Here is a 16028-nt window from a genome sequence, read left to right as displayed (position 1 = left end):
TGTAAGTGTTTCTGTATTTGAGTATGTGACTTTCATACCTTGTCATGCTTATCTTTCAGCAGATAAATAGCCATTCTGAAATCAACAGTTGTGTATTTCGTTTCAAGTATACATATATCCATTTGCATGATCAAGTATCTTTAGGCTGTTTTAGAAAGTTTGAGGTCATATACTGATTACTCAGTCATTCTTGTAAATCCATCTAAGACACATATGAGAATACACTTTATAAATGAAAAATTAGTATATTACTATAAAATTCCTTAATCAACTCATTCCTTACAGAATAAGATTTAATATTGTTCATAAGAATGTAGATCAGTATACTAAAAGAACTGATAATGTACACTAGAAATAGATTTTCACAAACATGTTTCAGAGGCTTTGGAAAGGAAACCTAACTTCTGTTAAAAGTGCTCCACTGACTACATTTAGATGCTTAGCTGGAGTTTAGCTGAATATGACTCCTAGTTATTTTCTAGAGATTTATGTCCTTGCCTGTTAATTTCAAAGCTGAATATTAAAACATTTGCTTATGCACTCAAGTCTGGAAGGAGTACTAACTCTAAAATGGCAATATCTAAGCAAGACACTATGTGTGTTCACTAAAGGAACCAAACAGACAGTAACCATAATCTACTTGAACTCTTGTTTTATTCCCAACCAGACCAATTTCAGTTGAATAAAGTTACTGCAAATAACATCACTGTAGTAAAACTGTTCCTTTAKATTTATAGTACAGCCTGTGTAAAGACATGGTTTTGAAAGTGGCAGCACTGAATAGCTAATTCATCAAGGCATTGCCCACAGCAAACAAGAAATACAGTGATTTCCTGAGAATGGCAGAATTTTATGCTGGCTGTCAGTGGACTAGACAGTTTTCTATAGAAACAAGCCTTTCTGAGGATAGACATCATAAATGCTTACAATTTGGTATGCAGGAATTTAATAGTTAATGCTTTTAACTGATGCGAAYCTCACTGTATAAACTATAGTGTAATAAATATCTATTTTTACCATGTTTATTCCTTTATTGGCTATCCTTTAAACAGTGTAATTAAAAGCATTAATCTGTAGTGCACACAGTAGCTCAACTTGTCTAGCCCTGCATCTCATCAATGTTACTATAATAGCACATAATACTAAACTCTTTGCTGGATATGTTTTTTCGCGGTCTTAATGGTAAAAAGCAACTTCTATCTTTATCTGTAGAAATTTGGAATAGTGATGTTATTTCTGCTTCTTCCAAAATTCAATTTTCAAATGTAACAAAATTCAGCTGAAACTGAATCAATACATGGTAATTTATTTGATCACACATGGCAACAAGCCAACTACCAAAGCAAGGATCTCCAATCCTTCKTACATTTCCGGACACTCACATGTACAACCAATTCATCCAAATGAAGCGATACTAAGGATGTTTAAGTTAGCGCAACAATTTTTAGGAAGAAAGAAAAAGTCATACTCTCTTTCTAAAATAAAAGAACTGTAACAGYAAAATGGTGCACATTTTTTTCTTTGCCTAAAAGATGCTCAGATCAGAAAATAATATATAATAGCATTTTTAAATAAAGCATAAGTCATAACTTCAGCCTATCAGTAAGCACGAAGGCATGAGTCAACAGTAATTATGCTACTGAAGGTGAAAAACGGTGAGCCTGGATACCTTTTCCAAATCCATCTTCTCTTCTTATGTCACCACAGCAAAAAAAAAAGTAATTCTTGGAACTACTGTAACTAAGCACTGTTTAGCATGAYGTACCCATACTAAAATAAAATTAATAACTTGGTGTTCTTTTGCAGACAGAATACATACCAGAGCCAATAGTTACGGAATAAGGAAATATAACTGTAGCCATCAGTACAGGCTGGGGGCTGACCTTCTGGAGAGCAGCTCTGCAGAGAAGGACCTGGGAGTGCTGGTGGATGACAAGTTGACTATGAGCCAGCAATGTGCCCTTGTGGCCAGGAAGGCCAATGGTGTCCTGGGCTGCATTAGTTGTAGGAACAATAGGAAGAATGTTGCCAGGAGGTCGAGGGAGGTGATCCTGCCCSTCTACTCAGCCCTGSKGAGGCCTCATCTGGAGTACTGTGTCCAGTTCTGGGCTCCCCACTACAAGAGAGACATGGAGCTACTGCAGAGAGTCCAGCGTAGGGCTACAAAGATGATCAGCGGGCTGGAGCACCTGTCCTATGAGGAACGGCTGYGAGAGCTGGGCCTCTTTAGCCTGGGAAAGAGAAGACTGAGGTGGGATCTTATCAATGTGTATAAGTATCTGAAGGGAAGATGTCAAGAGGATGGGGCTGAACTCTTTTCAGTGGTGCCAAGTAACAGGACAAGGGGCAATGGCCAGAAGTTGAATCACAGGGAGTTCCACCTGAACGTGAAGGGGAATTTCTTTTTTGTATACAAGTTGAACTATTTTGCCACTAACAGCATGGACAACACAGCCCAGCCAGAGAGAATACAGACCTTGGACTAACAATACTTTGTAGAACACTACTAGGCAAMTGTATGTATGTGTATATATATACATATATATATATATATGTATGTATGTGTGTATGTATATACCTCAGATAAATTTTGCTAGTCTACACTGGGCTCTCTGGACCACAGACAGCTAAGTTTTACTTTAGAATATTAAGTGCCACATAAAACAACACAGTGATCTGAATAGTAAAAGTGTCATCTGTATTCAGCGAAAAGTGATTCCAAAATTGAGATCTTAACTGAGTAATTATTTAGATATGTCGGTATTCATAAATGAAAACAGGCAGGTAMTTCATTCCACATTGAAATAGGATGGGTTTTACCATGGTAGACAAAATTTTACAGTGCAATGACACAACTGTGTCACACTTGGAATTAATAACTTGTTGCTAAAAATACTTACCCCCTTCTACCCCTCTGATCTGTTATCCCAAAGGAAAAACATAGAAAATCAAAACCAATAAAGACATATTAAAAGCAACACATGCTGTCACATTGCTGAAAACTTGTCAAGGAAAAAGAGATGAGAAAATTATATTCTTTTACTTTCAATCATCCTCAATTTGAAGCTTGCTGGCATCATAAACCTTTGTTAATTTGTCTGCATTAATAAGAGAAGCAGCAAGAAATGAGCATCTGAATTCTTTCTGTCCCAATTCGAGTTTGGAAACGTGTCTCTGATTACTAGTCCTATCAAGTCTCAGTAAGTATACATGCTGACTTGAAATTAGTTTTCTTTCTCATTAATACAACTGACTTAGGGATCTTCTTRCAGATTAACTATTTCTAAAATTAATTTTTAAAAATTAAACTTATTTATTTCTACACCAAGAAGTGATGAGTTTATAGCATATTTAAAATGTCCATTATCATCTTAATTGTTCAAAGTAACAGCAATTGTGAAATTATATGTATAAAATAAAATTGAGATTTTTTTTTAAAGCTAGAATACAGTAGAAGATTGAGGAGGATGTTACACAGCCCTTCCTTCCCTGGTAGTCTGTGCAATGAATATAGAACAAGCAAGTGTGATGCCTGCAGTTTGTAAAGATGATTTTCACTGCAAGAAGGCACACAGAAAAACAAGGACAGATGGAAAGAAGGAAATGTATAGTTCCAGTCCTACTGAAAAACTGACCAWCAGAGCAAGAATTTAGAAATAGAACAGTCTCCACAGAAACAAGGTGTATTTGTGGCTTTGTTGTTTTGAACAGCATACCTGGTCTTTCAATTTATGAATGAATATTCTCAGTTTACACTTGGTATCTCTGAATATATTTTATTTACAATGCCTGAGCACCAGAAACAAAAACTGTGCTTATTATAAGATTCATTTTTGTTTGGTGACACATGAACTAGTGTTGAGATTTATCTCATCTCCGTGAATCCTTGGTAAAAATATTCTAATGAAAATAGAAAGAGCCAACAACTCAGAAACGTTTATACGACCAATGTCAGGTTTTCTCTTTGCTGCATTTTTAAAAGATATTTGATTGATTGCAAGAAGTAGAGGCCAGGTGGCAAATTCGCTAAGCTGCAGCGTATTCAGAATGCATCACCATCTATCTCTATCTATTCTGACCACCACCGCCAAGATGTATTCATCCACATTAAAAAATGGAACCAAAACTTTCTCCCTCAGCAAGATTTGTTGTAGTTCATGAAGGGATGGGGAGGAAAGATTAACTGCTGTTTACCACTACTTTTGCTATTGAACAGATAAAGGGCAGTGTYAGTTGTCACTATAACCATACTACAAGGTGTTTATTACTTTATCATTAAACTACTGTAGCATGGTTATTACTGCTGCATTTAGAAGTCTGTCATCACCCAGGACTCTCCTGTGGTACCACTAGACAACATGAAACAAAAAGTTTGTACTGCAAAGCACTTGTACTCAACAAAAGAGATGAGGTAAGAGAAAAAGACTCACTTGTGGGGACTACTAGGAGATAATTTTCCTACAGGGGACAGTTATCTTCTCTATTTTACAACTCTGTAGTGCGATTACTTCATGATGAGCTTATTGGTCTGTTCCATCATTTCTGAGCTGCTGTTGATCTCAAATGGTCTCTTTAGTAACCAGTTCTCTTAAGTTTTCTATGTAATTTTTACAGCTGCTGCTTTATTTGCCCAGTCTCTTTAGAACACAAAGATTTTCAAATTCTGGAAATTTCTGTAATAATCCCAAGAGATTACCTTTGCCTTAACAGGGAACCAATACTTTTGAGAATATTCTCAATAAAAATACATTWAAAATAATAATCTATAACGCCAATCCTATTAATAGGAATAACTCCACTCTACAATCTATGTTTCAAATTGTTAGATTTATTTATAAATACTAATATGTATTAATACTTGAGACTGACTTCAGCAACATGCCTGCCCCTTTGTAACCTATTTGACATCTTAATGCGGGTCTCAATAGTGCAGTTAATACCCACCTTTACAGCGAATCAATTAAAATTTCCCTTAAAGCTCTCTTTTGACCTTCAGTCATTGGAGTGTTTGCAAATAGAATACGAATTTGCTATCCAGCTTTACTTGTGGGCTAGATTATCTTGATTTCTATACTTAAACTGTTGGTCAGAGTTTAAAAAGCAAGAGAGCATTCTGAATTGTGTTAATGCTGATCCAAAAAAGCATCAAAACCTCCAGCCATACACCACCTAGCTTTTAATTTATCAAATGCCTTATATATAACATGTAACCTGCTTTTCTAGAGAAATACAAAGTRAAAGACATGAAAGAACTTCTGCTGTGACATCTCACTAAATTTTAAAGCAGAAGTGCATTGCTACCCACTTTCTGAATCTGGAAGCCTCTGATGGATAAAATGTTGCCACCAGGGCTGAAGCAGGCAGCCCACATCTGTTCAGTTGTTGGTACGGGGAACACCAGCAGCTTTAGCCATGCAGACAGTTCAGTTTCCAAGCATTACGGAAGCTATTCACAAAGACGTGCGTTCCCTAGTATAGCGTTACTTACATACGTGGTTACTAAAACAATCTGTTAGAAGTGACAGCTCCCATTTACAACCTCACTTCAGAACAAAATAGGCTACTGAGGACACTCGGGGACATATTAACCAAAGAAAGAAAATTATTACCCTCTGGCATAAGCTGGGCTTTTTTGAGAAAAAGGGTCTGTTAGCAAAGCATCAAGATCATTACCACCAAAGGAACGACATTAGGTTAGAAGTACTTACGAATTGTTCTGACAAAAGAGTGAATATTTAATTAACAAGGGTAATTGCTCATGGCATGGTAGAGATAAGGTAGTCCACACAAGTCTTATTTAGTGGGATGTCAAGCCCTGTATTCATAAACTAGACAGATAAACAGGTTGTGGTTTTGAGGCTGAGCATAGAAAAAGAAATGCCCTCTTGTTTCTGGGCAACTATGAAGATCTATTCACAAACATGTTATGCTTGTGAATACACAATACACATCCCTCCTCTTTTGCCTGTCTAAATTACCATTTGGCTTCAGATGACACTGACACTTCTACTTCGAAATTAAGAGTACTCCCCTGTTTTGGTCTAGAAGACAGACTCTAAGATGTAGTCTTAATGAGTTGATGACTTTGTCAGACATTCAGAACTCACGTTAGGAAACCAATTCTTCTCTGTGAAGGTTAGCAGGCACTGAAATTAAGCAGTTTTAAATTCAGTATTAAAAGCATCTTTCATGCTAAAGCAGAGATAGAACAAAAGTAGTGACATGCCTAATTTCTCTTTCTTTGCTGAAAAAATAACTTGAAAATTATTATAAAATACTAATAAATTTAGTTTATCATGCTTATTGTAATAGTTTCTGAAGTAGCAGCATATTTGTAGAGATGAGAATGCCTCCATGCTGGGACAAACACTTGTGGCATGTGCAAACAGTKTTGTCTGAAACTGAGGCAGAAAACGTAAATATCGAGGAGAAAAAATATGATATGCAGCAACCTGCCACAGCGACTGGAGTCAATAAGATGAAAAAGGCTAGCTGAACATTACAGACTRAATGTTTCCTTAACGTGGTAGTATATGACTGCAGGCTGGTGCCAAGTTTGAGTACCATCACAGCTCTTGCATCAGATTTTTTTAATAAACAAAAGCCTGAATAGAACAGAACAGAATTGGGAATGTCAGAGAGAGAGACTGATATTTTAAGAAATCTTAACCCAATTGATGAAACATGATTTTGCAGAAGTGSTTATAATCTAAGTCAGAGTTTCAGAAATTGATTTCAGGTACATGGATATGAAAAGGTGGCGACGGGAAGAAAGAGCGAAAATACTGCACTAGTGTTTTTTTTTTTTTTTAAAAAAAAAAGAGAACAGGAAAAAAAGCAAACTATGCTAATTCTACGAGGACAAAAAACTATGTCAAAATCAAAAGGAATAGGAATGGGGTAATGACAGTGAATCGTTGTCACTTCCGGAAGATCAACTGAAGTTTTCACTGTGCTTACGATTGCGTCTGGAGTGCAAAGAATGCTGCCAGTCAGCTTCCTCGGGCTGTCAGCACTGGAACCGACACTCACTGAAGTTGACGGCAGAATTGAGATACTCCAGATTTAGACAAAGAGYTAAAATCATAGCAGACAGCAGGTACAACAGATACCTGCACACTTATAATCAAGTGCATGTCTATCACCTCCTGGTTAACAGCCTTGGCATGGCAGGTACTTGGCTTTCAACTATCAGCTGGCTGAGACTGTCAAAAAATCCTCTACCTGACAAGCCATCTTTCCTTGTAAATCTGCTTTGTGGAGATCTCCTTATGATAGGGAATATGTCAGCTCTGAACAAACTTGTGCTTGGTTGGAAAATAACAACATTGGCAGAGTCTATGCCCTTCATTCATGCAAGCATGTAAGGACAGAGAGCTGGGGAAAAAATAAGATTGCCAGGCTAGCAAGTGCATGGCTGAACTACGTATCAGTAACCAGAATCACCATGCCGCTGACTTGCATATATCCATAGACCAGGACAAAAGCTTTTGTTCATTACATTTCATCACAGACCACCCTTTACAGACTGTGCTGATACTGCACTGGAATTATTAATTTTTGAACTTATTTTTAGCCAAAGAATAAAAAAAATAGTCTAGAGAAAAACAAGGAYGATGACTGCTTTCATAATAACAAATATTTAATCTAACAGAAATTCTGCCACAATAAGGTTGGAAAAAACCTTGTACTTCATCACAACCATGAAAATTTTCCTGTATTGCACAGTTTTGTTGCTTCCAAAAACTGGGCACCTGAGCTGGACTCAACAACTGGTGAGAGGGAAGAGTATGAGATTGCTGCAAAAAAAYATCAAGAAAGAACAAAAACAGGATTATGCAGGAACCACTGTGTCAAATCACCACACAAAATTACTAGTGAAACACTGGTCACAAGCAAAATATAGTAATGAGTATACAACACTAATTTTATTAAAATTTTTAAGGGTCCAGTGAAGCACCAGATATACAGCCTCTTCCTCCCAGGTKTAAATTAATTAATACTTTTAGTGACTGTATTTTTGCTCAGTTTCTAAACAGAAACAGCTCTGAAAAGTAATGATATTAGTGCACATTCATCCTTGATTTAGTTCTCTTTGCTCTAGTGGATTAGTGAGGAAGAGGTATTTGCCTATTAAAATGAGCTAAACATATGTAAGGATGATTGTTTCATAACAATTTAAGACATAAAAAAAGTCTAGCTTTTATCTGCAGATGGGGGATACACTGACACACTACACAAGCTCTAATTATCCACTTACAATTATAATTAAAGGGGTTGTCTCGAGCTGCCAATCACTTGCCTTCAACATTCTTAGTAGTGAACAGTTTACATTTGCTGTATCCAGTCATAAGATATTTGACGCATGCTACACCTGCAAAGTTTTCATCTTTAACACTAGTCTGGAAACAGCACATTCAAACAGCTTCATGAGCTTGAGCAGAAGTCCTGACTTTGGACCAACAGATCTTCAATAAAGTATATTAAGGACTCTTCCTCTACTGCAAACTAGTAGATATTTTAATGGCAGAATCCGGTATTTGGCCTCTGATTGCTGCAGGTATTTGGAAGATAAATTAGCAATTTCATGAGGAAAGGAGCCAACTCTTTTGTAYGTAAACATCCTTATGGATGCTATGTTCCACTGCTTGCCAATTGTCAGCAGGTATCCACTGACTGACTTTCATTCTCCTATTCATATCACAAATTAGGTTCACTCAAGGTATGAAACAAGTAAGAATAAAATGAGCAGCTATTTAATGTTCTTATTAAATAAGAGATAAACTAAAATATGAAGGAGCATAGCCTAGTAACRAGGTCAAGACACTAAGGGTCTGTTCCAGCATCAATTAATTCAGTATGATCTTGCACTGACTTAAATGAAGCCAGAATTTCTCTTGGGAATCAGTACTAGAGTAGAAATGCAGTGTTCTTCTGCTCCTCCTAATCAGACTTTCCTCCACCACTCCCATGTGAGGTCTCCYCTGTATGAGTTTAAAAGAAGTTTAAAATTTCTCACTTAGGGTTCAAATAAACTCAAAATAAGCCTGGTGACAATAGTTAAAAAGAGCAGAGAGAAATGATGCATATATTTCAATACTGAAAGCAAAATTCACCTTGTTCAGAATGACAGCTCAAGGATGGAAATTAAGAATCAGGATTTTTGTGGGACATAGGTTTTGGGAAAGCCTCTCTCTACAGAAGGATGAATTTTATTAAAAATAATACATATATTATATTCTTTATTTTTTACCATCAATACAAACAGTTTTTAAATAAGGAAAATCTTTGCTAAAATGACCATATTTAACAGCAAGATACAGATTTGAGCTTGATTTTTGTCTTAACAAAAATCATGCCCATCTTCAAAATCTGTTCAAACACTGCTCAAACTTTGTAAAAACTAATGACATGTTAAAGTCCAGGTGATGTTTTCTTTTCTGAAATAAGTGAACCAAACACATTTTAATTTTCTTCACTTGTCTCTACAAACACACCTATTAAAACCTGATACTCTTCAGAGGTCATATCATTCCCAGTTCTACCACTGTGTAATTTTGTGCCAGTCATAAAACTGTGCTATGCTGTTTCTGCTCTGTCGCCTGTCAGATAAATGTCGCTTAATTTATAGATTCATTGGTACTGTGAGATTTAGCGAACATTTGTGAAGCTCTGAGATCTTGGAATATAAAGGCTATGGAAATATTACTGTCATTGCCTTAAAAAATTAAGGCTCAAAATGTGCAATTGTATTATACTGACGAAGTAACAGGAATCAGGTTGTGGTTSTCAGGACTACAATCCCCTCTCTGACTTTCTCCCTGCACGCACCTTCCTCCCTATGCAGGGAATACCGTGCACTTGCCCTAGAGATAGCACCTGATACTTCCTCCTTAGTCTGGAGCACCCTGGGGAGCCCACTGGTACAGCCAGCTGCTGACGCAATTCATTCTTTGTCCAGTACATGAAGCTGATATAGTGAACTAACAACTGGATGCCCCAATTTTAAATGCAGAACTTTGTAATTTTTATTGTGATATAATTATAGCTATGAACTGCAGTTAAAAGCCCTTTGACTGACTGTCACTAAAAATATTTTATGAAAAGAGGACTTCACGGTTATGCCTACAAAGTAAGTTTTTTCAATGAGCTTTTMTGGCCACCAGCTTTATAAAAACAGAACTTCTGAATTAGTTTTTTACTGGGAGTTCTAATTAAAATCAATCATATAATATGAGTTAAAGATAAGACATCTGTCACTTGTGTTCCCTAATATAATCCTCCACGTGAAAGGTTTTTTTTTTTTTTTTTTTTTTCCCCCTCCAGTGGGCAAAGATCTGATAATAAAATCTTCCATATTCATCAAAGCTCTCAAGGTAGTGCCCATTTCCCACTCAAGTTTTCAGGAATTAAACCCATGCTTCAAATTTAGGATGTTTCCAGAAACTTTGCTGAATCAGGCATGGGTACTTACACAGCTTCATACTATTGTCCTGGTTCTGAAAGACAAATCCCCACACTTTCAAGCCCTCCTACCCCCCAAGAAACAACTCACCTTTTATTTTTAGGTAGGACACAGTTTGCTTCAGTACTGGTGGGATAAGTTCACCTTCATTTTTGTCCTTGATACTGTTAGAAGGAAAAAAATACATAAAGAAAAAAAATAACATATAAATGGTATTTACAGATGAAGAGATAAACCTAAAATCAAAACAGAGCAGTTTCAACAACCTTCTCCCCTCCTGAGGGATATCTGAAAGCATACATTTTAATTCCACAAATCAAGAAGCCTGCACCAAACACAAGGGATCTCCACCATTACAAAAGGCCCTGAAGGAGCCATTGAAACAGGTGACTTGGAGTCCTATTCAAGAAGCCATTCCTAACTGCCTTCTTCTCCCTCGGAAAAGCAGTATAACTTCAATGGGGATGAGTAATAAGTAAGTGCTATTTACTACACSGAAACAGAATCCCAGAGTCAAGGACAAAGCAAGAGAATGGTGTTCTGGGCTAACTTTGCTCCCACTTGAGACTGCTTCTGCTCTAGTTTTGCTCGCCGCAATTGGCATACCCTAGCAGGGCTGCTTTTAACAATGACGCAGTGCAGTGCCCACAATGGTGACAGTTTTGATTGGATTTGGCTGTGCATTGTTAGCGGATCRTGGTTTTAAGGCAGCTTAGAGGAAGGCAAGGAAGGAGTTTGCAGGGAATGTTTTACAAAAAGTCCTGATCAAGGGATGCTGCAAGTTTAGGAGCCTTTTATCATGCGGATTTTTCTTTGTTATTTGTCTCTTTTTAAGCCACTATGTATGTATAATTAAAAGGATATTGTACTATTTATTTTGAAGGCAAAGTGAGGCAGTGAGATTGAGTTTATTAAAGCTTTGAATGATTCCCATGAAATGAGATTTCTTTTTCTTTCAYAAGCGAGCTGTTGAGGCAAAAATCGAACACAACATTTTCTTGATCTAGACAGCACAGAAAATCCTGCAATTATCTTCCTTATTTTTTTAAAAAAAGACTTTGACATCTTCCGAGCATAACAAAAAAAGTCGGTCAGTATCTGCTGGGTATTCTGCTACGTTCTTACAGTAATCAACAGCAAAATAAAGKACCAATACCAGATTTTAAAGTATACTTGAAATATATTTGTGTACAATTTTATGTTTGATACTTAARACATGATCAGCTTTACTGACAAACTCTAAAGCACCAGCTCAAAACAGCACAGAGATCTGTGACTTTATTATAAGAGACTGCAATTGCTGCAGCTCATCCACAGAAAATGTGAGATGTTTACACTCTACAAGTACACACAGCACTTAAACATCCCCTCAACCTAGTACTATTAATTGAGGTCATGCCTGCAGATGAGAATGATTCTTAGAGTCTTTTCCTTTTTAAAGYATTGTCATTTCTTTTGTTTCGCCCCAAGCTCGCTTATTACTGTATTATTATAAAACAACTAATAATAATTGAGGTGTATTTGATACAACTGTTTAAACACTGTCAYGTAGAATGGCCAATCCAATATTTGATTTTGTATCTACATTACATGCAAAAACCTACACTAAAATAACCAATACAGCAATAAGATTCAGCATGGAAGTGTGGGCAAATGCTAAACCAAACCCTCCTCTCCTCCCCCTCATCTGCCATATGTTTTCCCTATGCCTATGAAGCATGTTAGAAGAGGGTATGTRGACTGCCTAATTTTTGACCTCAATCTTTTCCCCAGTACAAGAGAGACATGSAGCTACTGGAGAGAGTCCAGCRTAGGGCTACGAAGATGATCGGAGGGCTGGAGCAYCTGCCCTATGAGGAAAGCCTGYGAGAGCTGGGGCTGGTTAGTCTGGAGATGGGAAGACTGAGAGGGGATGTTATTAATGTGTACAAGTATCTTAAGGGAGAGTGTCAAGGGGATAGGGCCAGACTCTTTTCAGTAGTTGCATGTGACAGGACAAGAGGCAACAGGCACAAACTGAACCACAGGCAGTTCCACCTGAATACAAGGAGGAATTCCTTTCCCGTGAGAGTGACGAAGCGCTGGAACAGGTTGCCCAGAGAGGTTGTGGAGTCTCCTTCTCTGGAGATATTCAAGGCCCACCTGAATGCAACCCTAACATGCTCTAGGTGACCCTGCTTGAGCAGGGGGGGGTTGGACTCGACGATCTCCAGAGATCCCTTCCAACCTCAACCAYTCTGTGATTCTGTGAATACAGTTCACTTTCACCTACCATGTTCACAACATGACGGTTTTAGACATCTGATCAAATAAACTCAACATGTATACGGAATGCACTGGCAGAAAGAAAAAGATCAAGCAAGGAACCAGTTTTATTCAGATAATCCTAAAGTATGAACTTCTACAGGTCAGTAATTCTCATCATTTGTTGCAGCTTGTATTCATGATCTCAAGATCATATGATGCAAGATCAATGATGCAACTTCTTGTCCTTACACATTGGCAAGGCACCATTAATTTCAGTACAAAACAGTACTGAACTTGCTATAGTAATCATTCATTGCAGTATCAAAATAACATGCTAACAGAAAGAAGAAAGATTTATGATCTGACTTGTAAAACGAAGTCCAACCTCAATCATCATCTTCATCACAGATGTCTGCAAGAGCTAACCTAGAGGCCATAAGTACTACATGATAAAACTCACACAACTAGAGATTGTCACAASTTGAAATGCTACCAGGACAAAGTTTATGACCTAGCTCTCAGAGTAGCATCCTTTTCTTTACCACAGTGACAACTAGGTACCTCAGTCAGACRTTTCTTCCAGCACCAAAATTCTCCAAAACTCATCAGGAGATGAATTCTGTCACTCCTAAAGCACCAGGTCTCTGCTGGTTCTTGTTACTTTCTGCTTCAAGGTTACTTTCAACAGTCTTGCAGTGGTTTCGTGTATGTTGGTGGCAAAGTAGTGCTGAAAGTCAGTGCTAGTGTTACCACCACACAAGRGTTGTGGGGTGCTCTCAGAACAGCTCTGAGACTTGGGCTGTTCTCCCCTTCCCTCGACTTCCATTCAAATCTTCAAGAGGAGAAATTAACAAGCTACTCARCTGCAATACCATGAGCTCTCATACTAGCCCCTGCAAAAGTTGTCCACAGCAACAGCAAAAGGAATGCAGCTGCATAAATGCAAAAAAAAGCAAAAACAAAAAACACATGCAGTGTTCTGAAAGCTTATTCTGTACATGAATTACTTGCTCTTGCAGTAGATCAGTGCTATATAACAACCCTACTGCAAAAAATGGAACAGAATAGGCAATGATTGTGCGACCTTTCTAGTAAACTGGCCTCACTAATAAACCGTATCAGRAAGGAAGTGTCATAGAATCGTAGAACGGTAAGGTTGGAAGGGACTTCTGGAGATTATCTAGTCCAACCCTCAGCGTAGCCCATTCGGGGATTGGCGACCTTGGCATTAGCAGCACCAYGCTCTCACCAACTGAGCTAAACCTGCCCCCCTTAGTAGAGGTTCTCTGCACAGCATGCAAAGTTGAAATCCCTGGGGAAAGGATATCTTCCAGAAAGGGACTAAACAAGAAAAGGGGGAGGGAGATGAGGTCAATACTTCTGTCTGGCATACCAGTGAAGAAAAACTTGCAGCAAATCAAGACAAGGAAAAAAATATTTATTATAYCTTTCTAATAGATGAGTTATGACACATTCCTTGTGTGTCAAATCTTTTGTTTCATATAGTCAAATCAGTACCCTAAACATTTAGGGCAACTTTTATTAAAATTAGTGGAAAGACTAATTCACTTAAATGGGAACATCATCAAGATTTAATTTGCTTGGAAGCTGTTACATTTTTATTATTGACAATTTAAGCCCATTCCCAGTCTCTCCAAAGTTGCACTGATTGTTTTCACTTTCTTACARCTGCTCACTCCAGAGGCACTAAATAGCAACCGGCATTTTTTTTATAAATGTTTTCTAATTATTGTTACCCACAATTGTGTTCCCCCATTTCAGCATATAAATAGCAAACTGATTATTTATAACACTCGCTTCTGCTGAGAACTAGTTTATCCGTCAGAGAGGTGAGAAAAATAACAGGCTGTAAGTTACAATAATAAAATCTACACATAATTTTTCTGTTTCTGGGGAAAAAAAAGAAGATACAGTTTCTGCAGGTCTACTACTTTCTACAGAATTCTTGTTTCCAATCCTAATACATGAAAGAGGTCTTCAAGATAAATGGTATTTTAAAATAGAGTAGAATATTCACTTTAAGTCACATGCAGAGGTTTGTTCCATTTTTCCACCTCTGGGGAAAACTGGGATGTGTATTTTCACAGTATTTCACAATGTGGGACATAGTGTTCAGAGTACTGGACCTAAGACAATAGAAAATAATAGGGATATCACCTCACCTAATGTAAATAAGACCAGCTCAGAGATCAATGAAATTACACCTCTACCTTCTATTTGCAGATCCTGTCAAGTAATCTGCATTATTTTTTCCTTGTTCAGGATGGTGTGATAAGCAGCTGTGCTTTATGATGGATAAAGCAAACTGACACTGGAGCTCAGGCACTACTCTAGGCATTTTGGAATAAGAGCTCTCTTACACTTTCTGCTTAAGAGACAACAGCAAAGCGTTTCAATGCACAGTACAGTTTTCTATAACTGATTCCTGTACATGAACAATATCGTGCAACAATATGTCAGATTCAAAAGYGGTCCATTCCAACAAACACGGTAGCCAAGAAGAGTACTCCTCACTAGAGAACATGTGATTAAGTTATTGCAATATGTTATATATCCAATGACTCATTTCTAGACTGTGGACAGTTATCACTAAAGGCCTTTATACATTGTTCTGAAGCATCATTAAGTATTCTTGGTTGATAATCTTTCTCCCCCCCCTCTCTTTTTTCCTCTCCTTTTCATTTTTTCCCCACTGAGACATGCTGAGATTTGGTTTAGAATGTATTCTTCTTCCCTGGTCATGCATGCACAGCATGCACAAGCAGAAAGATTATGACCAAAAAGAAAGCACCCTGAAACATTTCTGATAACAATTCAACATGCAAAAGCTATACAGTTGTTGCAAACATTTTGTGTTTCTGTGTATTTTTCTGTCCCCTCTCCCCATCCATCGCAATAGCTAGAAAAACAAGACATTTCTTCTCCCCAAAGATATTTAATTTTAGATTTTAAAACCAATTGGAGRAAATAGAACAATGTCAATAGCTATTCAAGGTCAACTCTGCGTTCTGCACTAGAGCTCAGCTGTAGTGTTCCTTGATTACAAAGGCAATAGAGTAAAGCAACAGGGGTTCATAGTAGCTTTCAAAACACAACAGAAAACAATGGTGCAGCTTAGCCCATACAGTCAATTACTAGTGTTGCAAATTTAGCAAACTTCATTCATGCATTTTAACTGTGTTCACCTAATTAATATGAGTACACCCTAATTTTTKTCTTGTCTTTTAAAATATAAAATATTTACTAATGTTTTTTAAAATGAAAAACCTATTTCTACACCCTGACACGACACACA

At 37.4% G+C, this 16028-nt stretch overlaps 1 protein-coding gene across 3 annotated transcripts in view; it reads right to left on the bottom strand.

Moving 5' to 3' along the window:
- ARHGAP8 (Rho GTPase activating protein 8) overlaps positions 1 to 16028 on the bottom strand; it is an 80430-nt gene that overhangs the window by 14025 nt on the left and 50377 nt on the right. For all 3 annotated transcript variants that reach the window (XM_085324455.1, XM_085324458.1, XM_085324456.1), the window contains one exon: positions 10556 to 10629. In XM_085324455.1, the coding sequence (XP_085180581.1) occupies positions 10556 to 10629 (74 nt within the window). The remainder of the gene's footprint in view (positions 1 to 10555; positions 10630 to 16028) is intronic.

The sequence above is a fragment of the Rhea americana genome, unplaced genomic scaffold (genome assembly GCF_003343005.1).
Source record: "Rhea americana isolate MKP2758 unplaced genomic scaffold, rheAme1 scaffold_91, whole genome shotgun sequence".
NCBI classification, from domain to species: domain Eukaryota; kingdom Metazoa; phylum Chordata; class Aves; order Rheiformes; family Rheidae; genus Rhea; species Rhea americana.
Note: the sequence above shows the minus strand (reverse complement) of the source record. Positions and strands in the feature narration are given on the sequence as shown.